This window comes from Lissotriton vulgaris, chromosome 1_1 (assembly GCF_964263255.1).
Source record: "Lissotriton vulgaris chromosome 1_1, aLisVul1.2, whole genome shotgun sequence".
NCBI classification, from domain to species: Eukaryota; Metazoa; Chordata; class Amphibia; order Caudata; family Salamandridae; genus Lissotriton; species Lissotriton vulgaris.
The window spans coordinates 1,940,748,579-1,940,772,979 of NC_141685.1; the positions used below are offsets into that span (position 1 = coordinate 1,940,748,579).

Consider the following 24,401-nt stretch of genomic DNA (forward strand, 5'->3'; position numbering starts at 1 on the left):
CAGCGCATGCGCTGCTCTGTGAGGCATGCTATATTAGAGTATGCATTTGAAGCTCAAACCACTCTTTGCCCATATTTTTAATGGGCTTGTGTCTTTGTCGTTTGTAAATGCTGGCTTCTGATTCATCATTCGGCTTGTTAGTCCCTCCTTAGTACCAGCTTGTCTTCATTTGTAAACTCCCATGAGGACTGGCTCTTTTACTTCTGTTGTTTCACCGTTTGTGTTATTTAGTCTGTAAGCACTATTTTCTTTAGTGAGTTTTGTCTTACTGCAGGCACGATGTACATTGCAGCAACATTAAGCGTGCCATGCAGACGGGACAATGGCAGCCGCTTCTTAGCAATGCCATAGGTCTCGCATTAGGAGAGTTTGAGCTATTGGCATTGTAAATGACAATAACTTAAACTCTCAAAAATGCGAGATCTATTGCTTTACAAATATTTTTAGGGTGGGTTGTTACTAAGTGCTCCATGCCGCGCTTGCACTTAATAGAGGTCACCCCCTTTCTTTAGATGCAGCTCGTCTAAAGAAAGGGGCATGGACTCTATTAAGTGCAACCGCTGCATGGGTTGCTTGGAAACAAACAATATTTGCGATAATTTAAGCTGTCAACATTTACGGTGCCAATAGCTCAAAGTCCCGTAAATGGAAGACCTATTGCACTGCAAATGCTTGTTTACTGTACTAATATTAATTCACCTACAAATCAGCAGAAATTCTGCTTCGAGAAGCCTTATCACCAATAATCATATAACTACAGATGAACCTTTTCTCGTTCCTCAATTTAAACTCAATCAATAACGCTTTATCATTTTTTAAATCAAGATGTGTTTGTAGACTGTAACAGATTTAAATGAAGGAGAGCGTTGCACTCTACCTACCCTTTTATAATCTCCCAAGCAACAGCACAGCAACAAAATGTAAGTGCTCATTCGGTATTTGCCTAGCAGTTGGAGCCACTATAAATCTCAAGGTGTTGATGTTGCTTCATAATGTAATTAGATTCAGTAATGTGATCAATTTTCATGTTTGAACTAGTAACTTAATTATTAGAAAAATAGGCATGGTTGTAAAATGCTTAATACTGAATATAGGTCCAGACTTTTATTCAGGTTCTTAGTTTTTCGCTCATGACAAAGTCTCTTTATCTTCAAAACATAAAAACAAAGAAAAAAAAAATTACAAAGATGTATTCCCTGAAAACAACAATAACATAAAACATTCCTTATTCCTTGTAAAGTGTCCGCCCTTGGTATTCTAAACATTTTTAGTTTTCTTAGAACCTGGCAATCAGTTTACTGTTGTATTAACGGCAGTACTGGTCAGCAGAGCATGTAATGTAGACTTTTGGACATTTTACCACAATCCTACCATTCGATATTGGTACATAGGCAAGTAATACCTCAAGTGCAGTGGTTATGCACCTCCAAATAACACATTCAAATAAAGAGGACACCAAGTAGGCCACTGACAAAAAAATTACTTTAGCTTTTCAGAAACAATTTTAAAATGGGCGAATATATATATTTGATTCTTACGAGACATACAGCATCTGTCATCAAACTAATACAATGACTTATTCAGGATTCTTTCTCATTATTTCTACAGAAGGTGTTATGCATCAAATAACAAATATTCAGCATTAATGAAGCAAAAATGTGTTACATACAGGATGTGCTCGTATTCCTCCTCGCTCGCCTTGATTCCCAGTTCCACTCTAAAAAACAGAAACATGTTTTTGTTATTTAGAATGATTTATCAAACATTTATTTATACTTTGCATGCATTGGATTTTGCTGTGTCACTTTTCACTGTGCCGCACGGTGGCGCAGTTTGATCAGTAGACATACAGTAACTCAGAAAGCACGTTCATTTTTGAAACTGCGAAGACGATTTAGACAGGCTATGCAAGGCAGAGTACTCTAAAGCCAGGGTACTGTGGTGAGCCTGTAGGGCAATCTGACAATGGGCAAAGGGCTAATCTCAGAGGTCAGTGTGTGGGCCAGTTTTGTGACTGTCTGTGGACCTGTGTCATGATATGCTGTGCCGGTTTTGAGTGTTAATATCCTGGAGACATGATTTCTTAAGCAAAACAGCTTTATTTTGGCTGTCTCCCATCTGAAATTGCAACTGGTTCAATAGAAGTCAATAGGAGAAATTCATTCTCCTTATTATTTTTTTTAATCTCCCCCTTACCTCTTCTCTCTTACAGCCTGTCTTTACAAGTTCAACTCTGTCCTTATTTGAAAACGTGGGCCACTTTTTTTAGCTATCTGATTCAGTAATGGAGACCACTTGTATTTTGGTGCCCAGGTCTATTTTTGTGCCCCAGTCCAACCCCGAAAAGCTAAGTCACAGTTTCATGTAGCTGCCAAAAGTTCTGATTTCATGTCAGATACCCACTAGCAGACCCAGTTTCTATTCAAAGGAAACCTCTGTTCTATTTCTAATCTTGTGGTTTTACTTTTAACTTTATATATCTGGGCTAAAAAATTCCAGCATTCAATGAGATACTCGCCTGGACACAATGAATTGTTGAAATGGGAGCATTTTCCAGCTATGTTGTATAAACTGGGCTTTCAATTGATATGGGGGAGGTGGATCGGTATTTCTCCAGGTCTCAGACCCAGCCGGAATTAAACATTGTCATTGAAATGGGTCCTTATAAGGCCAGATATTGATGTATTTAACTTTGCAGGCAATAAAATGAGCTATCTATGAAAAATTAGTTTATAAACTGCATAGGTAATCCTTTTCAGCAACGTCATTCCCGTTTACATTGCATGTGTTTTACTTCTCCTTGCACTCTCTCAGAGTGCTCACTTTTTCCGGTTTTTGTTCATGGAGCATATTACTCTTGTATAGTGCATGCTATGACCAGAGTCTCCTCTTGTGTTTGTGTAATTTTTGGTTGTAGGTGGGTGTTTATAATGGGACACAATTGAGAGCCCTGGAGATTAGGCTGAAGGCAGTGAGATTTTCTCGCAGTGCCTGTTAACGGGTCATAGAGGTGTTCACATAAAAAACTGCTCCAGTTCTTTGCCTCCCTACAGATCACACATTGCAGGTTTCACGTGTGCTAATTGTAACTGTTTTTCTATATGTAAGTGAGAGATGAAGTACACAGCTGTTGAAATACTGACAGTGCAAAAGAGAATGCAGTGCTTCTTGGTGAGTGGATACATTGCGCCAATATGGGGATGTGTAAAAAAAGTGACCCTTTTTGCATGGTTGCGAGCTTGACCAAGTGTGTGCTGGGACCCTGCTAGACAGGCCTCAGCAACAGCGTTCTCTCCCAAAACTGTAACTTTTGTCTCCACAATTAGCACACCTCTGGGCCACCTGTAAAAGGAACCCCTGGTACCAAGAGTTCCTTTCAGTACCAAACCTCTCAACACAATAAGCCCACACTGATGCCAGTGTTGGAATTATTATGAAATGAACACAGAGCACATCTTAGAGATGCTCCCTGAAAAACAACCAACTTCTAGTGTATTGACTGACTGGTCCCTGTCAGCGAGCCACCTTCAGACAGGTTTCTGAGCTCAATGGGGGAATGCCTTTGTGCTCTTGAAGGTCAGGAACAAAGCCTGCTCTGGGTGAAAGTACTTCACACCTCCTACTGGCAGGAACAGCAACACTTGGCGGCAAGCCTCAAAAGCTCTCAATTTGTGATGTGCTGATTTGGGCCGCTCCAACTAGTGGAGATGCCCACACCCCTGTCCAGGCCCCACTTTTGGCTGTAGGATGAGCAGGAAAATTAGTAAGCAGAGTAGGAGTGTCCACCTCAGCCTGGCACAACCCTAGGGTCTCCTAGAGCGGAGGTGAACATTGCTTTTAGAGATTCTCCATATTGAATTGGATAATTAGGCCCATTAGGATTAGGAATGTGCCCCTCTCCCCGAAGGGGACAGTAGCCATTGACTACTGACCGCGACATCAGTAACACCCTTAAATTTAGTATTTAAGGGCTCACCTGGACCTTGTTCCTCAGATTCGATGGACAAAAAGAAGAAGACAGAAGAAGACCGCTGCCGGACCAGGAAATGAACTGCTGCAGACAGAAACCAGCAAGAACTCCACCACCTGTAGCCGGTTTGACAGCTGGACCTGCTGTCCTTACAGAAACCCTACCAGGCATCCAAGAAACCCTGGAGACCTTCCAGCCTTCAACCAATATCTAAGAACCTCCCTTTGGGCTAAAGGTCCTAGTACCTGGCGTTAGCCGATACAAAGATGGCACTAGTTGAGGATAGACACTTGTGTCAGCCTGACTCACTATTGCAAAGGGAACCACAAGACCGCAGAGGAGTGACACTTGTGTTGACACATCTCTGCCCTGCCAGAAGAAAGCACTGCAGCTGGACGGCCTCCACGACCTAGAGGGATCCTCTCGACTCAACAGCCCAAGCTGTTCACAGCTCCATTCCGGAGAGCCTGTATCCTCCTCCAAGTGGCCCTGTAGGAATCCTCCTGCCCCGCCTGCTTGATCTTGGCCTTTCCGACACTGCCCAACCTCAGCAGCACTCCTTTATCCCCTGCACATCTCCATCCCTACAACAATGATTGCTGGGACATTGGTGCCTTCCTTCGACCTGCAGTGACTCGCTGATGTCGACCATGACGGTCCCAGCCTACTGATTAAACACCCTTTGCTCTCCCCTGATCACAAGAGTGGAAAACCATTGCTGGTATCGACTGCCACTGTGTAGATACCGAACTCTGCACCATGCACCTAAGTGCCGCTGATGGTGCAGTGCCTAGCTCAAACTGATCCATGCCCAGGGTCGGACTAACCCCCGAAGACTGGCAACGTAAATCTTGTACTTACCAGCTGATGCTTAACACCGTTTTTCTTCCTTAGTATTGTATTGCATTCTATTGATTACCTCCAACTGTCTATCTTGTGCCGGTACTAAAGTTACTGTTTCGAATTAACAATACCAAAGTACTTTCATGACTTAAAAATATTCCTACTGCCTTTTTGAAAGTATTGCCTACCTGTAACTGAGTTCAACGTAGCTCCTAAAATAAAACGGAACTAAAGTAATATTTTTGCAAAACATTGGTCTGGAGTTTGTCTTTAAGTGTGCGTTCCTGTCTCGCATGACTGTGTACAACAAATGCATTCACACTGTTCTCTGATAAGCCTAACTGCTCAGCCCAGCTACCACTAAATTGATATGTTTTTGCTGGTTATATGCTTTGGGCACTGTGCCACTGCTATTCAGTGCCACAGTGCAAGTGCTCCCTATATTAAATTAATGTACTAATTGGTGATTCTATGATTGGGTTATTTGATTTACCTTTCAGTCCCTAGTACATTGCACCATGTGTGCCCGGGGCTTGTAAATCAAGTGCTTCTGGTGGGCTTGCAGCACTTTTTGTGCCACCCACAGAAGCAGCTTGTAAACTGTCTCAGGCCTGCCATTTCAAGGCCTGTGTGCAGTCTAGTACTGCCATGTCGACTTGGCAAGTGCACCCACTTGTCAGTCCCTAAACATTCCCTTTGCTTCCTATTAGACACCCCTATTGTAGGCCCATGGGTAGGGTGCTTTGTAAATATAAGGTAGGACATGCTCTGATATGTGTAGCATGTCCTAATAGTGAACTACAGCCATTTTCGTTTTTCACTATTGCAAGGCCACCTGTTCTCCATAGGCTAGAATGGGCAGTTAGATTACTAGATTCTTATAATCCTAACTGTCCCCGGGAACATGGTAGAAATTTGAATTTAATATGCCTGAACTCAGAATGATAAAATACATCTTTTAGTAAAGTTGGTTTTAATATTCTGTGTTTGAAAATACCACTTTTAGAAAGTAGGTATTTTCTTGCCTAACTGTCCCGGCCTGCCTCTGCTAGGTTGTGTATTCCTTGTCTGGGTTTGTGAGTGACAGGGCCAGGGGATTCCAGGAGACAGGCTGGGGCAGCCCAGTGGTGAATAGAGAGAGCTGCATCTAGATGGGAGGGAGGACTTGCTCCTGGGACCTGAATAGGGCTGGGCCTTGCCTCTACAATGCTGGCTCCACCTCCTGTGGCTTGTCTGATGTCTCTGCCCTGCACTGTGAAAGGAGAGAAGGAATCTTGTCAACAAAGTGCTCCAGAGCTGTGCCTTCCCTCCCCTGTGCTGGCTCCACCTCCTGTGGGGTGGCTGTTGTCTCGTCTCAGCACAGTGAAAGGAAGAAGAGAGTCATGTAAACAAAGTGCACAGGAACTGGTTTGGACTAGGCAGAGGCCCCTCTGCCTTTAGAGAACAAAGTATTTTGGGGTATAATCATTGGGACCCTGATCCCAAGAAATTAGAGAATTTCTGGAACAAGAAACCTTTTGCCAAGGAGAAGAACCAAGGAAGCTGCAGGAGTTTGACTGCCCCTCTGCCAGTGTGCTGTTTGCAGGGTTGGCCTGCAGTGGTTGCTTCATTGCCAAGGAAAGGAGAAGGAACTTTTTAAGGACTTTCATCATCTACAGAATATTCTTCAAGGGCTTTAACTGTGCTTGCCTCCTGCTGAAGTCTCAGGGACAAAAGACTTCATCTCCAGTTCCCCCTGTGAATTTCCTTGCTGGGAATTCTATCTACAGATATTTGCGTGTCGCTGGGAGCTAGAAGCGCGACCCATCGAGAGGAAGCATGTCGCCGCTACAGCTGAAATCATCACATCGCCGGAGACGCGAGCCTTCGCTGCATCTCCCTGAAAACATGTGTTCATCGAAGCTGTCTACTGTTGCATCACCGGAGAAGAGTGACGCCATTGAGAGAGTCGCCATCGCATCCCCGCAAAAGCGTGTTGCAGGGCCTTTTGCGGCTCCAAAGAACAGAGTCGTCACAAGGCTGCCAGGGCGCCTACACATAATCATCGCAGCATCGTCACATCAAGGGCGCCATCTTCTCACATTCCAACCAGATCATCGTATCACATCAAGGCACCATCTTGCGCACGGCAACGGGCCCGCAGGCCGAGAATCTACGCATCACCTCCGCACCGGTAAGGATTACGACGCATCCTCTACTCTCCGCAAGCATTGAGGCACGACGGCATCATTTCCCCGGATCACGGAACGGACGCATCTCCCCTCTTACAAGCCTTTTGTTTACTTTGCATTACGCATCCAGGTACTTTGTTGAGATCTTTGCATCATTTATCATCAACTTGAACTAAGTAACTTTTATCATCTTTAACCCCTTCCATGCTCATGACGAGCGCAGCTCGTCATGAGGCACAGTTGAGCTGTGCTGATGACGAGCTGAGCTCGTCATGAATATAGAAGAATCTTAATTTCCAGCACAGGGGAAAAATAACCACAGCAGCGATGTGGTTAAAGCAATCTTAAGTGTAGTATTGTGGATTTTTGTCGTTTGTGGTCTTGTGTTAAGTCTATATAAAGAATACTTATTTTTATAAAACCTGTGTTTTTTCCATCTGTAGTGTTTTCATTGTATTACTGTGTATATTCACAAATGCTTGAAACACTGCCTCTGAGATAAGCCTGTCTGCTCATGCCAAGCTACCAAGGGGTTATTAAGGAGTGTAATTCCCTTATCCTGACTTCGAAGTAAGGGTCCCTATTTGGGAAAAGGTGACTACCATTGCCAGCTAGAGATCCCCAGATCTAACAGTAAGGTATTATTTACTTTAACCTCTGCCATACTTTTGGGAACTCACTGTACTCTGTGCACACTATTCCATTTTTTTGGTATAGTTGATATCATGCTGGCTTCCTTTATTGGTGGATCAGCGGTGGAGTATAGGACTTTGCCAACACCAACACCTGATCACATGACAAAGCACCTGATCACATGACAAAAACTCCAAAATTGTCTTTAGATTTTGATTTTTGAATAACAGGCTTACCTGACGCCTTGGCCATCGGGCATTGCCGTGAGGGGAACGGCGGAAAAAGCAGCAGCAGGAGACACACGGCGGGAGGCGAGGAGGCGTCCCGTGTTACCGGACCACACCTCCCAGCATTCCCTCAGCAACCAGCGCGCCCGTGACGCGCAGTGAGCGCCGGAGGCGCCGATTAAAGGCTGACCCCCCGGGAGCCCAGTGGGGGAACAACAGGCTTACCTGACGCCTTGGCCATCGGGCATTGCCGTGAGGGGAACGGCGGAAAAAGCAGCAGCAGGAGACACACGGCGGGAGGCGAGGAGGCGTCCCGTGTTACCGGACCACACCTCCCAGCATTCCCTCAGCAACCAGCGCGCCCGTGACGCGCAGTGAGCGCCGGAGGCGCCGATTAAAGGCTGACCCCCCGGGAGCCCAGTGGGGGAACAACAGGCTTACCTGACGCCTTGGCCATCGGGCATTGCCGTGAGGGGAACGGCGGAAAAAGCAGCAGCAGGAGACACACGGCGGGAGGCGAGGAGGCGTCCCGTGTTACCGGACCACATCTCCCAGCATTCCCTCAGCAACCAGCGTGCCCGTGACGCGCAGTGAGCGCCGGAGGCGCCGATTAAAGGCTGACCCCCCGGGAGCCCAGTGGGGGAACAACAGGCTTACCTGACGCCTTGGCCATCGGGCATTGCCGTGAGGGGAACGGCGGAAAAAGCAGCAGCAGGAGACACACGGCGGGAGGCGAGGAGGCGTCCCGTGTTACCGGACCACACCTCCCAGCATTCCCTCAGCAACCAGCGCGCCCGTGACGCGCAGTGAGCGCCGGAGGCGCCGATTAAAGGCTGACCCCCCGGGAGCCCAGTGGGGGAACAACAGGCTTACCTGACGCCTTGGCCATCGGGCATTGCCGTGAGGGGAACGGCGGAAAAAGCAGCAGCAGGAGACACACGGCGGGAGGCGAGGAGGCGTCCCGTGTTACCGGACCACACCTCCCAGCATTCCCTCAGCAACCAGCGCGCCCGTGACGCGCAGTGAGCGCCGGAGGCGCCGATTAAAGGCTGACCCCCCGGGAGCCCAGTGGGGGAACAACAGGCTTACCTGACGCCTTGGCCATCGGGCATTGCCGTGAGGGGAACGGCGGAAAAAGCAGCAGCAGGAGACACACGGCGGGAGGCGAGGAGGCGTCCCGTGTTACCGGACCACACCTCCCAGCATTCCCTCAGCAACCAGCGCGCCCGTGACGCGCAGTGAGCGCCGGAGGCGCCGATTAAAGGCTGACACCCCCTATCGCCCCGCGAGTCGCGCGGGAGAAGCCCGGGACAAGGGCGGGGCCGTCTGTGGCCGTCAGGGGCCAGAAGAGGCCGGGCAGGGCCAGCCCCCTTGGCTCGAACTGTGAGTACTATTGAAGGACAAACCCTGTACAAGTCATTGTTACCCCACGTATTTTAACTTGAGTTATACGGATTACTGCCACTGAAACCCCTGCAATGTCAGTCCAAAGTACATTACCGGATAACTACTTACTTAAAGTGGTATCTAAAATTAACAGTGACAGGAGGAAGTCACTGGGAAAAAGTATTATTGCCGATCCTCTTACTGATGTAAACAACCATGTAAACCCTGTTAATCTTAACAACACTGTTCACGAGATGGTCGCACCTGTGGAACCTAACAACAGTACCACTAGTGTTAATGCTGAAGTAAAAATATATTAGACCAGTCTATAATGGGGGAGGAAGACCAAGGTAACAATCTCGAGGGGACACCTCAGCAAGTTGGGAGGGCATCTAAATGTATGCGTGCCTGCAGAAAACCAATCGCTAAGAGAAGTAGTCATATCTCTAGAAGAAAAAAGGACACGACCCAAGTGGAACATACCAATGATTTAGTATCTATGAATCTTGATAATTATGTTTCTCTGAAGCCTGATCTAATTGACTCATTAACAAGTATAATTCTTAGTAAACTTAGTATGGTTATAGAGCCACTGATAACTAAGATAGGAGATCTCCAGGAGGAAGTAACCAGGTTAAGGGGTATGGTGGGTAACCGCGCAGACAATTTGGAAAAGTCCTTAGCTGACATTAAACAGTCAATTGGCCTTGTTACTGCTCCAACCAGGGATAAGGAGCAGTCACAAGCCTCTACCAGTGTCAGCTCCACTTCGGCCAGGAAACACTCTAATAAAGAACCGACGAAATCACAGAGACCACCACCTACCTTGTCACAGGAGGGAGGGAGTTGCTCAAATCAAACCATCCAAGGGGTTACAGGCAATCCATTGGGTGTTAAATCACCTACACCCATGCAAGTCCCTACATAAACATCAGCACCTACGGTGTCAATTCCAACTGCTACGATGGGAGGATTAAAGGGGGAGCCTACTAGGATCTGTAGACGCCCTGTTGATCTACCACCCGACTGTGTACCTTACGTGGTGGTTTTAACTAATGTCCCTATTCCCACTCAGTCCCCAAGCGAATATGAGACACCAGATTCTTTGAGAAATAAAACCATTTCCTGGCTAAACCGTCATTGTGGCTATCCAGTCGGCTACGCTGACCAAATAATCTCCATTAGGAGAATAAACTGGATAGGTAACACCAAAAAAATAGGTGGAGGGGACTGCGTGATTATTAACTTCAAGCACCCTCAACACGTGGCTACGGTCCTGCTTAGAGCACCTTCAATTACACAGTCTGAGACTGAAGTAATTGCTAGGCCGTTGGGGTATTTTTATAACCACCTCGGCAGGCAACTGCCATCTAATTGTAAGGAAAAGGCTCTGAGCAATCCCACCTACCCTCATCTGGTAAACAGGCCATCGTTGCCTAACTTCTTCTTTGGTCCACAACATGGTCCATTCATTCCGTCGCCACACATGGGGAACCCTATGTTTGGGGGGAATGTCCCTTTAATGCATACCCCTAACCCTTTTGTTCCATTTGGTAACCCCCCTCTGTTTGATAATGGAATGGTGTACCAGGTACCTACTCAAAACAGGTTTCAGTCTCTGAGTCACCTAGATCAGAATGATTGACATGAGATTGAACCCTATAGAGATTTAGAGCCTAGGAATTCTAATGAAGCGGCCGTATTGTTAAGTAATGAAATAAGTAATGTAAGTTTGAACTGTACGTTGAATGGGGGAGACACCTTAAACTCTATAGCTTTTAATATTGAACATAACATGTCCATCCCTAGTGTTGAACTGCCAAACGCTAGCAATGAAAGAGAGAATATAACCTGTCATATTGCTAGCTGGAATATTGCGGGAATTGTGGCCAAGGAGGATGCCTTAGGCTGGATAGATTTTGTGCATTTGTTTGACATCCTATGTTTCCAGGAAACATGGAGTAAAAAATTTAATGGTATTGATGGGTATGTGTCTTACGAGCTTCCAGCACTACCCTCACCCCATGGCAGAGCTAAAGGGGGTTTGTTGGTGCTATTTTCTGTCAAACTACCTATTCTTGTTAAAAGATTCGTCAACGTGGGTGCACATTTACAAATCCTATGGCTTACACAAGAACCAGGCAGAAATATCCTATTGATAAATTTCTACAATAACGTTTTTGACAACACTAGACACTTGGTGATTAATGAACTAGATACGGCGGTGAACAATTTCGTGAGGAATTTTAATAATGTATTTGAATTTATTTTTGTGGGGGATTTTAATGTATCTGTATGCCCATTATCCACCCAGAAAGTTTGTGGTGTATATAACCGACAGGGGGAAGCTGAAGCCCATTTCCCACACCACTCTTATGGGGAAACTTTGAATAACTTTATGATTCATCACGATTTGGAAATTTTGGATAATGCTAAAAATGACTCGGGTGGTAATATTCCAACTTTTAAAGGAAGGGGCGCTAACACCGTTATTGATTTTATATGTATGTCAGCAACCATTGCCCGGTTATGTCCAATGCCTAATGTGATTGATAATATGCTGAGTGACCATAACTGTTTGACCACTGAACTAACCTTTTGGGTAAAAAATCATGTCTGTGAAAATGGTATTATTAACAACATTGAACCCCATAGACAGAATGGTTACAGATTGAGGTGGAAAGGAGATAAAGCCGCCATAACTTCAGATTTAATTATATCTAGCTGTGTGATAGATATAGCGGCAATCCTAGAATGTGTAGACACCTCGTCCGACAGTATTGACCACTTCAACAATATTAACTCCATTATCAATAAAAAATTCACTAAAAAGGCGGGGTCCAAAGCAAGGTGTCCAAGAGGCTGGTTTGATCATGCCTGTACCAATGCCCGTAAAGAACTCAAAGAGGCCCTTGCAGCCATACCGAGGGACAAAGCTTTGGTGGCCCAACTTAGACAGGGATTTAATTCGACCCTGAAACGTAGGAAAGCTGAATTACAGCAAGAGGCTTGGGATAACCTCACCATAGCGGCAGACACGAACAATTGTACCCTGTTTTGGTCCACGGTAAACAGCCCATTTTTAAAAGATGATAGGGTTCCTGAACTCACTTCTAACGTGAGTATGGACTCATGGATCCAACATTTTTCTAAAATCTTTGATTCTTGTAATTTACAAGATAACAATGGGGATAGGTGGCCCGTCATTGCCTTAGATATAATCATCAGTGAAACCATTGCTAGTATTAGAGCTAGCAAAGGAGGCAAGGCCCAGGGGCCAGATGGCGTTCCCATAGACGTGTACAAGACCGCCCCAGATATATGGGGGCCTTTGCTCACCAAAATCTTTAACACAGCTGTTAGCGGTAATATACCGTCTACATGGGAAGAGTCAATAATCATCCCTATTTTTAAAAAAGGAGATCGTGGGGATGCAAAAAACTATAGACCTATATCCTTGTTGGATTCATCTGTCAAAATCATGAGTAGGGTCCTCCTTGTAAGATTAGAAGAGTGGGCTGAATCTAATGAAATTTTAAGTAATTGTCAGTTTGGTTTTAGAAAAGGACGTGGTACTATAGAACAGTGTTTGAATCTAGAGCTATTGGTGGGTAAATATACCAAGGCAAAAAACGGGTCGCTCTATCTCTGTTTCGCCGACCTTAGTAGTGCCTTTGATCTGGTAGATCATGCAATACTATGGGCCAAATTACTGGAGATGGGTGCTCCAGAGGGGATTATTTACTTCTTAGCCCGTTTGTATGAAAAACTTTGCACCAGTGTTCGCTATGGACCCAATGGAGAGTGTACCACTAAGTTTGGGATAGGAAGGGGCATCAGACAGGGGTGCGTTCTTGCGCCCCTGCTTTTTACCCTTTTTATTAATGAAGTTGAATCTGCCCTGCTGGCAGTCGCTGCAGATGCCCCTAGAGTTAATAATTTTAACATACCAGTATTACTCTATGCGGACGACGCAGTGTTACTGTCAAGGACACCATTGGGTCTCCAACGCTTAATGGACTGCTTTGTATCCTTTATTAAGAATAGGAAACTGGTGATTAATAAGGCTAAGACTTACGTAATGGAATGTAGCTCTGGGAAAGTTAAAAGAAACGGGAAAACCCATTATGTTATTGATGGTGAACCAGTGAAAAAAGTAGAACATTTTTGCTATCTGGGAATTACCTTCTCGCATAATGGGAGCTGGGCCACTGAACATAAGGTGGTCAGAACTAAGATGACCAGAAGCGCCAATGGGGTCTTTCTGTTTGCCAAGAAACTGGGCAATAGACGCATTAAAGATATGTTAAACATCTATAAATCTAAATGCCGTTCGGCTGCCCTGTACGGGGCAGGAGTCTGGGGGGTGATAACTGCTAAGAGCCTGCAGGTAGAGGAGAACCTCTTCCTGAAAAAGCTCCTATGCTTACCCAGGTCTACTTCCAATTCCTTGGTTTACAATGAAACAGGGACCCAAGCCCTAAATGATTTGATCATGTTAAGGCCCATTTTATTGTGGCGCTCGATCTGGCTCAGTGAAGGTACCACTTTGAACAGAGCAATTATCAAGGACTGCCTCCTATTGGACCAGCATTTGAAGATCCCCTGGATCGGTTATATTATTGACCGTGTACAAAATTTATTTGGTATCAATGTTTTAATGGACCCCTACAGGCTTTCGGAAATCTCCAAATCCGATGTGAAAACTATATTTTTAAATAACTGTAACGAAAGGCATCATTTAGAGGACTCTAAATTAACAACTTGTGTACTATACAATAATTTGAATGAATTTACAGGTTTCAGACCATATTTATCACAGGTGACTAGATCCTCACACCAGTTTGTATTGACCAGAATGAGGATGGGCATAGTACATCATCTGGTCGCGTGGCCTAACATCAAATCGCGCCCTGTTGGTCCCTGTAAATGTGACAATAAGTCCAAACAATGCACTAAGCACTTTTTGTTAACTTGTGATTTGTACACTGAGCTAAGGAAATTCTACCTGAAGCCATTATTCATTAGATTTGGAGTGAGAGGCACAACAGAGGCTATGAAATTGATTTTTAATCTGAACCATGCGGACATTTGTTTTTTCACTGCATCTTTTTTATATAAAGCGATTAGCGCCAGGAAAAGTATGTGTTTTTAAATTAAAATTTCTGTACTTTTTTAAATATTTATTCCATCCCCCTCTGGATATTTTGTAATATGTGTATTCTGCTAGTTGATGTATATGTATATTTATGCTTGCCTCTAAGAAATGTATGAATTGTCTGTATTATTTGTGCTTTTATGGACATGTTTTTTAAATGTTCCGAATAAAGCTTTATGAAATGAAATGAATTAAAAGCTTTCAAAAATGTTAAAAGTCTGTTAGGGCCTTTAGCTTTTCTTTTAAATAACAACTTACTGTAGTTAGGGGTAAAAGTATTTTAGGGCTTTTTTAGACCTCTTGTAAAAAGAACCCCACTGTTAGTGAAATAATGACCCATACACAGGACAGGGTTGAGGAGCTCGACTTAATCCCCACCTCCACTCAAAGATGAGCAAGTTAAGCCCTCTGGACTTAAAAAGATTTCCATGGGGTCCGTGCCTCCAAGATAAAGCTCAAGGAGCTCATGGCAGAGAATGCAAGGGCCCACCCTTCTGAGGGGGAAGATTCTGATTCTGGAGATTATATTAGTGAAGTGGAGGACAACCCCCAAACTCCAGTATGAAATAGGGAGAACAGGGTCCCTGAGTCTCTGACTCCAAGGGTAGTACTCACAGCGCCTACATCCCACACAGGTGGGTGGGGTCCAGTTGAAATCATTGAGAGAAGCCTTAATGAAGAGTGCATCCTTCTAGGAAGGTTGACTAAAATAATAGATCTAGAGTCCAGACTCCTGGCTCTGGAAAAAGAGAGAGCAGAGATGGACTTACCTCGCATCAATGGTGGCAGTAAACCAAATGGGAAAATAGAGAAATCTTATGACCCTAAAATCCCAAAAGGGAATGTCCCCCAATTTTAGTGCTGGATCTCCTGCTGCGCAAACAAGCTTGCACCCCTACACCCCCCTGCCAAACAATGCCCCCCGAAGGCCGCTTGGTTCATCACTGAACTCCAAGAAGCCAGACGTACCTGCAGACGCCTAGAAAACACCTGGCAAAACCAGAAGACAGCAGAAGCATGGAACAACCACAAGAACGCCCTGAAGGAATACCACCAACACATATGAGACACCAAACGGACCTTCATGAAAGACAAAGTCCAGACCAATGCGAACGACACCAAAGAACTGTTCACAGTCATACAGCAGTTCGCAAAACCCGCCTGTGAAGCAACGGACATCACACCTTCCTAGGAACTCAGCGACAAGCTCAGCTCCTATTTCCACCAGAAGATCAAGGACCTCTACGACAATTTCAGCGAACCGCCCCCAGACCCCCCCCACCCATCACCACTGACAAGCCGAACATCACGCCTTGAGATCCCGCCACAATCGAACTCATCACCATGACCATGAAGAAAACTCACTCTGGAGGACCTATGGACCACTGCCCACCCCACATATTCCACAGTGCCGCCGAACTTGGTCGCGCCATCAACGCTTTTCTCACATCCAGCATCTGGCAAGACAATTGGTAACGGGTGGAGGTGAAACCCCTCCTCAAGAAACCAACGGCCGGACCCAACAGACCTGAAAAACTACAGGCCCATCTCTCTCCTCTCCTTTGCGGCCAAAGTCACCGAGAGACTCGTAAACGCCCAGCTGGCCGCCTTCGTCGAAGACAACTCCATCCTAGATGCCTCCCAGTCTGGATTCCACGGCAACCACAGCACCAACACCGCTCTCCTCACCGCCACTGATGACATCCCCAAGCTACTGGACCAGAGACACATGATGGCCCTTATCGGTCTAGACCTCTCCATGGCCTTCGACACTGTTTCACATCACACACTCACAACACTCACAATGCAGGGATACAAGGATCTGCCCTCGACTGGATCCAATCCCTCCTCTCCGGCCGAACTCAGAGGATCAGACTCCCTCCCTTCTGCTCTGAACCCACCAATATCAACTGCAGAGTAGCCCACGGATCATCTCTTAGCCTTATGCTCTTCAACATCTACATGGTCCCCCTCGCCGCCATTGTCAGACAGCATGGGCTTAGCATCGTATCCTACGCCAACAACACACAGCTCATCCTCTCACTGATTAAGAATCTCGGAGACACCAGACTTTGCTTCCAGGAAAGAATGAAGAATGGGGCTGCTTGGATGAAGGACAGCTGCCTGAAGCTCAACTAAGAAAAGACCGAGGTCCCCATCCTCAGACGCAGCCCCACTGCCTGGGACAACACCTGGTGTCCACCCTCCCTCGGGAGCCCACTCCCCCCCACCACACCCGGAACCTCGGCATCATCCTTGACTCCTCCCTCTCCATGAATCGCCAGATCAACGCCATTGCCTCCGCCTGTTTCAACTGCCTTCGCATACTCCGTAAGACCTTCAAATTGATCCCCCAGACTGCAGAAGGACTGTCACCCACGCACTCATAACCAGTAGATTTGACTACGGCAACACCCTCTATGCCGGAATCAACAGAACTCTTCTACACAAACTCCAAAGCATCCAGAACGCTGCAGCCAGACTCGTCCTTAGGACTACACGGCATGAGCACATGACCCAACCCCTACGCGACCTCCACAGGCTCCCCGTGAAGAAGAGAGTCACCTTCAAACTCCTCAACCATGCCTACAAAGCCCTCAACAACATCGGACCCAAATACCTCAACGAGAGAGTCTCCTTCCACGCACCCAAGAGAAACTGCCGCTCCACAGACCACGCCCTGGCAGAGGTACCCCGCATCCACAGAAACAAAACCAGAGGAAGAGCCTTCTCCTGCATAGCAGCCAAGACATGGAACAATCTCCCGGTGAACATTAGACGCTTCCCAACTCTGCACATGTTCCCGGAGGGACCTCAAGACCTGGCTCTTCAACTGATTTCAGAGCTGCCCCCCCCACCCCCACCAAAGCACCTTGAGACCCTCATGGGTGAGTAAGGCGCTATATAAACCCCTGATTGATTGATTGATAGGAGGAAGGTTACAATATCATCAAATGGCTTATAGCCTTTGAGGGGGCCTGTGCAATACAAAAGTGATAAAGTCACTTTGGTGAGCATTACTTTGAGAACTGTTCACTGGTAACTGCAGGGTCAGACTACCGACCATTAGTGGGGAAGATGCTGAGTCCTACAACCTCACGAAAGGCACCCTGAATGAGGCTTTGGACTCCCAACAAAGGAGTATAGGATTAGATTCAGGGGGGCTCACAAAACTCCAAGCCAAACCTGGGTTGACTTCATAGACTACTCAGTAAAAACACTAGAGGTTTTTGGTTAACTGGAAGTGAAGTGCATGACTATGTTGGGCTTTATCAACTGTTTATTAAAGAACACATGTGAAGTAACTGCACAAATAAAACGTGGCATCAATATCTAGTGGACTTTGGTCAAATTTCTACCCAAGAATTGGGAAAGAAGGCAGAACATTGGGTCAAGACTAGGTTGACCAAAGCCTCCACTGGGGTGTGACCAAATGAAAGGGGTTAAAGACTTCCTCATGGGACAGGGGGGTGATCCATCCCCCAAAATATAAACCCCAAGAGTCTTCTAAAGGCCCCCAAAAACCTGTTCAGGAGGGTGGGCCTCCGAAGTGTTCTCCACCCACTGGTGGGTATAAGGGTAAAAAAGACTGATGCCCCTAAAGACCTGGTGTCACACCTGTAGGAAGGTAGGACACCAGAGTGGAGATTCTTCCTGTGCTATCAAAAATGCCCCTAGTCCACCTCTAGTTAGCACTGGTGTGCAAATCTCCAGATGGGATCAACAGTGTGCCCTGGGCAAATCAGGGTTTACACTGAAACTGTTCTAGTCTACGAAGGGGAGAGAGAGTTGGCCACTTTGACTGTCTGGTCCCCTAACTTAAAAAAATTACTTATAGTACCCCTTAGTGAATGGGACTAGAGTAGCAGTCCTGAGGCCCAAGGGTGCCCCTCTGTAAACAACTCTCTATGCGGCAGCCAGAATGGTCACTGGAATGAAGAAATGTGATCACATCTCTCCGGCACTAAAATAACTCAAGTGGGTACCTATAGAAATGCGGGCAAACTTTAGAACAAAGAGATTCTATCAATGTGTGGACATGTATTTTATTTGTTGGTTTTACAGTGATGAAAATATAGTGAAAGTACTCTCTCTTAGGGTGATAAAGATGAGAGCGCTATGTGCTTTTTAAAATACCCCTCACACACTAAAAAAATCCAGTAGTGTCATGCTTCATCATTGGGGTCTTCCCGTCCCTCTACGGGGCGGGGCGTGCTACGACCTGACCGACTACGCGGGAGCACTGAAGTGGTGACAGGACTATGTGATGGTGCAAGGTGTCAGTGAAAGTGTAGGGACCTAACAATGTGTGTGAGTACAAAAATTAAAAATCCTCTGGCTAGTAGAAAAAAACAATTTATTAGCTTCTCTAGCTGGGGACGTTAAGAAGGGGGTTTTGGGGTTGAGCCGATCGCTACAACCTGGTCTACATGTTTCGTAGGCAGTCCCCTACTGCCTACTCATCAGGACCTTCTACTGGTCCCTACGAAAATAAGCTCAGTTGCTAAGTATTGTCAGCCTGTCTTCCTAAAAACTAACAGTAAAATTCCACTGTTAGTTTATGCTTCAGGGCATGAGCTGGCCCCCTGGGAAGCAAAAATTGTCAAAATTAGTGACCCAAATGTGGTCTTGTTGTGGCAAGTGCGTGGTGCCCCATGAGCTGACAATCGGTAGGAATTCACCGCGGCGCTCTGCAAGACACACCCGGCACCAGCGCGCAGTGACGCTTAAATGATTCGCATCTCCCAACACGCGAGCATTCAGCAGAGCGGCAACACTGGTAGAAGTAAGACTTAGGGATTATGCGGACAAAGTAAGTTACAGACCTTTACCCCATGTCTTAAAACGAGTGGGTTTTGAGACACATTTTTCCACTTCTCGAACAGTTTGAACAAAAACGCTAAGGGCGTGGCTCTCTTTCTTGCAGAGCGCCGCGGTGAATTCCTACCGATTGTCAGATTATTCAGTGGTGCGCTCATGGCCCACCTTAGGTATAAATCTACTAAGCTGCAAAGCTATGCAAACTAGTATAGTTAATTCAACAATGCATGAAGCACACACAATTAGAGGTGGCCAGAATTTGCGGAGTTGCCCTCCGCAAAATTCCACAAAACGGCAAGAAATCTCTTCGAGCATGCGGAGATTTCTTGTTGCGCCCGTAATGCAGGGTCTCAAACTCTCAACAAGATACACAGACACATGCTCACTCACATGGACACACACATGGATACACACAAATACACACACACAGACATACATCAGCACAGATAGGTACGCATGCATGCACAGGAACATAAACATACACAGACTGAGACACACCCGTACATAAACACAATGAAATGCGGCTTACATACACAGCTTCTCACTCTATATTTTGTATCGTAGCCTAATTTGTTTGCTCCCGGGACGTGTATAGTCTTGTATAATAACCAGCAACATTTGCTTTGATGTCCAAAGTGATCCTAAATACTTACGGTCCCAGGATGTCCTGAGAAGGGGCGTGGTTGCTGACGACAAAAAAAGAAGCAAGGGGAACCGTGAATACATAGACGGACAACACTCAGAGAAAGAAATAGATGAGAGTGGAAGTGGAGGAAACAAAAGGATGGCAAGGGAGGGAGTGATGTAGGAAGTGCGGGGGCAAATGGAAAAGAAGACATAAAAGGATCAAGGGCATAAGCAGGGGCGCCTAGAAGCAGAGAGAAACACCAGTCAAGACGGGAAAATACTACTAAGAGAATAGGAATGTTGGTGCCAGGCAAAGTGAGAAAAGCCCTGATTACATTTTGCCAATTTGTGACCGTAGGCGGATGATGTTTTAGGAAACGGTGTAACCCTTTGAAAAGGGGAAGCAGGTTTATTATTACAAAAATTCCATTATATATCCATCAGTCAGTGTCTCAGCAAGGGCTCTCTGGGCACTGCTACAAGCAGGGATCACTAAGCCCTTCTGGACTCTGGGGGCTGGTACCACTGCACCTTCTGCACCATAGGTAACTACGCTCCTATCGTCTGTTGTCAAAATCAAGGGAAGTGCTTCCATTTTAAAGCCTGGCGAAGCGTCCATTTGTTGTCGTGAGAGCACAATTTTTTACTTTATGGAAACAGGCTTTGCAGCCCTTACAATGGAAGCGGAGTGCTGCATAAGACCGGTACCGCAAAGCAGATGTGCCCAGAAGTAATGACGTCAGAGTCCTTGGGCTGACACTGGCACACTAGTGTACACAGTTCAGGTGTGGCTGGCGATTGCTGCTGCTTTGTTCCCACTCCCGCTCCGTGCCTGTATCCTCGTGTGCACAGCACAAGGTGCAAGTTCTGTTCCTTGATCCACCGTGCACCGCACCGCCTACCTAGACTGTGTTTACCCCTCACCTGTTCCTCTTCCTATGTATAAACACTGCCCTTCTCACACCAGACACTATGACCAACCTCGATTTGTTCCACCAGACCCTGCCGTAGTCTCCATTCCCTGGACCCCGTACCTTTGCTGGGCTGCCTGCTCCTGTACCCCTTTGACACTCCGCTACTGCCCAGTTGGGCACAGTGCTGGCTCCCCAACACTCTACCCTGCTTTCCCTGTTCTCTGTCCTGTGTTCTCCCCTAAACCCTGCACAGTTCCGCAAGACTCTGCACTATTACTCCCCAGGCAGAGCACTGCTTCCTACCCCTGGACCGGATGCTGCTCCCTCTGGGTCACAGCATTTACGATGGTAGATATGGGGAGAAAGCACACCTGCCCAGCCTCGACAGAGCTCACAAGGTTTTTAGGCTGATTAATGCGGTACAGAATTTGAGCTTCAATTCGGGCTCCTGCTTTATTTATATCTGTAGTGCTTCCTGGTGCGGTTTAACTTCCTGGTGAGGTTTAATTATTCCTCATCATGCCCCCGAATTCCGTTCTGCCGCGTATTGTGGAAGTTTTGACATTTCTGCGTTCTGCGCGGAATGCGGAAATGCCGACATTTTGCAGGTTCCGCGAGCGGAACGGAATTTGCACTCATCCCTACACACAATACTGTTACTCTTAGCCAAACAAAAAGTCTCTTTAGTCAACAGTAGTTTCTTTACAGTCGTTGATAGAAGTTTGAACAGATGATGGTGCACAAGGTCTTTCTTTTATTTTAACAATGAACACAAAGGCAGCAGCCAACATGTGTTTCGTCCTCCTGGACTTTTTCAAGGATGCAAAATTGCATACAACAATCATTTGTGGCATTATATGTAATACATTATGTTATAAAATTGTGCCCGCACCATGTGGGAGATTCCTCACAAGGTGATCATAGAGATCATCACAATGAATATCGAAAATAGAAGATACACCACAAGTGACGTGGTATATTTTAACGAAAAAGAAGTGAAAAAAAGAAAAAAAGAAGAATGAGAGTAAATTAGGCACCTTAAAGTGTATCCAAGCACAGCCTTATGCTGATTGATCCATGTCATGGCATAACGCCACTAATTTTCCAACAGCCAAAGAAGAGGCACCCAATTAAATTGTGATTCAACTATGCACACATACTCATTGTGTCTATTTCTTGAGAAAGTCATCAACAAAAAAGTTATTTCAACCTGATCAAGGTAACACGAAATGGTACTCATTGATGTGCTGCAGATCAGCATGAACTCAATATCTCTATACCACTGTTTCAAATATGTGTCACAACTGCATAAAAAGAGGAGTATTAGGACGACTAGTATCACTGTTATTATACTGACATCAACTGTATTTGAACTATATATCCCTAAAAAAAAAACTTTTGATTGATACCCTATCCCAGGCATTTTTCATGTACCGCCCAGACAACGTTCATTATGTTTCTACTGTGGTATATGGAATGTACTCTGGTAAATAGAGATCCGATGCAATCTCATGTCGCATCCCCAAAAGTCAATGTATTTAAGATGGCTGGACCCTGATAAGTCTGCTGCAAATGCAAAAAACATGTATTCAAGATTTATCACGAATACTGTCTGTGTATCGTCATTCTAATAGGCAAAGAACGCCTGTAGCTCCTTACCATATATCTACTTCGTCCTGAATTGTAGCGGACACTGACAGTGTCACTACAGACCATTCCATGGGAATGGTGACATTAGACTGGGGGTGGGGGGGACACAGGTAGTAGTCTCTCCAAAATGTGCAGCTGCCTGTCTGCTTCAAAATGACCTGGAGACCTCAGCATGGTCTGAGGTAGAGCTGAAAGCCCATGCAGCAAATCCCTGAGATAGTGTGTGTGAAGACAAGAGCACAAACTCGACCACAGGGTGAACAAGCAGTGTTGGAGCCTAGAAGAATGGCCCAATCTTTAAAGAGGAAAGGTAAGAAGACTGTGGGACCAGCTTCTGAACAGCAAAAGACTCTGGACCCTTTTCCTCAGAGAACTGAATCCATGGGACATGAAACTCACCAGTTCCAGACCTTGGGCCCAGGGGGGCCACCTAGGGCAGTGTTTCCCAAACTGTGGTCCGCGGACCCCCAGGGGTCCGTGCCACATTTCCGGGAGGTCCGCAGGACTTCAGTGCCTAACCTAAGAGGTGTGAATGTATTTGGCACCTGGACGGCAAGACTGCAATTCAATGTGGCCCCCAGGCTCACAGCACATGAGAGGTGTGAATGTTGCTGGTGCCGGGGCGGCAAGACTGTATTGAAATCTGGCCAATCACCCTTCAGCTACAGGTGCAAGCTGAAGGGTTATTGCCCTTATATTGTGTTATTCAGTTCTGCCCATCACCCGACGCCAAGATTGAAGAGCATTGGAGGCTGGAGCACGTCAAACAGGCAGGAGGGCTCTTCTTCTGGAACTGCATGTAAGTGTTTAATTTGTGTGTGCGTGTTTGTGTGTGTTTCCCTTGTTTTTTGTGCCCTTCTGCCCTCTGTTCCACTCTTTTTTGTGCCGTTCTGCCCTCTGTGCCACTCGTTTTTCCCTCCTTTTTGTGCCCTTCTGCCCTCTGTTCCACTCGTTTTTCACTCTTTTTTTATGCAATTCTGCCTTCTGTTCCACTTGTTTTTTGTGCCCTTCTGCCCTCTGTGCCACTCGTTTTCCCCCCACTTTTTGTGCCTTTCTGCCCTCTGTTCCAATCGTTTTTTCCTCATTTTTTTGCCCTTCTGCCCTCTGTTCCACTCGTTTTTTTGTGCCCTTCTGCCATCTGTGCCACATATTTCCCTCGTTATTTGTGCCTTTCTGCCCTCTGCGCCACTAATTTTTCCCCTCGTTTTTTGTGCCCTTCTGCCCTATGTTCCACTCGTTTTTTGATGCCCTTCTGCCCTCTGTGCCACTCGTTATTTGTGCCTTTCTGCCCTCTGTTCCACTAATTTTTTTGTGCCCTTCTGCCCTCTGTGCCACTTGTTTTTCCCTCGTTTTTTGTGCCCTTCTGTCCTCTTTGCCACTCGTTTTTTCCTCATTTTTTGTGCCCTTCTGACCTCTGTTTCACTTGTTTTTTTGTGCCCTTCTGCCCTCTGTGCCACTCGTTTTTTCCTCAATTTTGTGCCTTTCTGCTCTCTGTTCCACTTGTTTTTCCCTCTTTTTTTGTGCCCTTCTGCCCTCTGTTCCACTTTTTTTGTGCCCTTCTGTACCACTCGGTTTTTTCTTGTTTTGTGCCCCTTTTGCCTTCTGTTCTACTTGTTTCCTCCGCCGCTGTGCCCCCTGCAGCCCCGCCCCCCCTGACTGCCCACTGCCCATTCGCTGCCCCTTTTCACAACTTAAACTTATTATAGTTGTCGTTGGATTGTAGTTGTTGCACTTTTGCATATTTTTCAATATAAAATAATAAAAGCTTTAGTAATGCAAGTATTTGTTTGGTGTGTACTTGTTTGTGTATTTTTTGCAAATTACTGTTTTAATTTTTTGAAATTGAAATTGAACAAATTGCTTGGGGGTCTCCGGCTTCCAGTAGTGATTCAGTGGGGATCCTCAGGAGTCAAAAGTTTGGGAACCACTGACCTAGGGAACAGCTGTGTCTTTGACAGCAGGTATGTCCAACTCTCGAAGGCCTGTGACAGCAAGCTGCTG

The 24,401-nt window shown here is 46.0% G+C and overlaps 1 protein-coding gene across 1 annotated transcript in view; it reads right to left on the reverse strand.

The window, feature by feature from the left end:
* PPFIA2 (PPFI scaffold protein A2) overlaps positions 1–24,401 on the reverse strand; it is a 1,928,138-nt gene that overhangs the window by 1,461,912 nt on the left and 441,825 nt on the right. Inside the window, exon 3 of the mRNA XM_086919614.1 lies at positions 1,670–1,717. Within this exon, the coding sequence (XP_086775740.1) occupies positions 1,670–1,717 (48 nt within the window). The remainder of the gene's footprint in view (positions 1–1,669; positions 1,718–24,401) is intronic.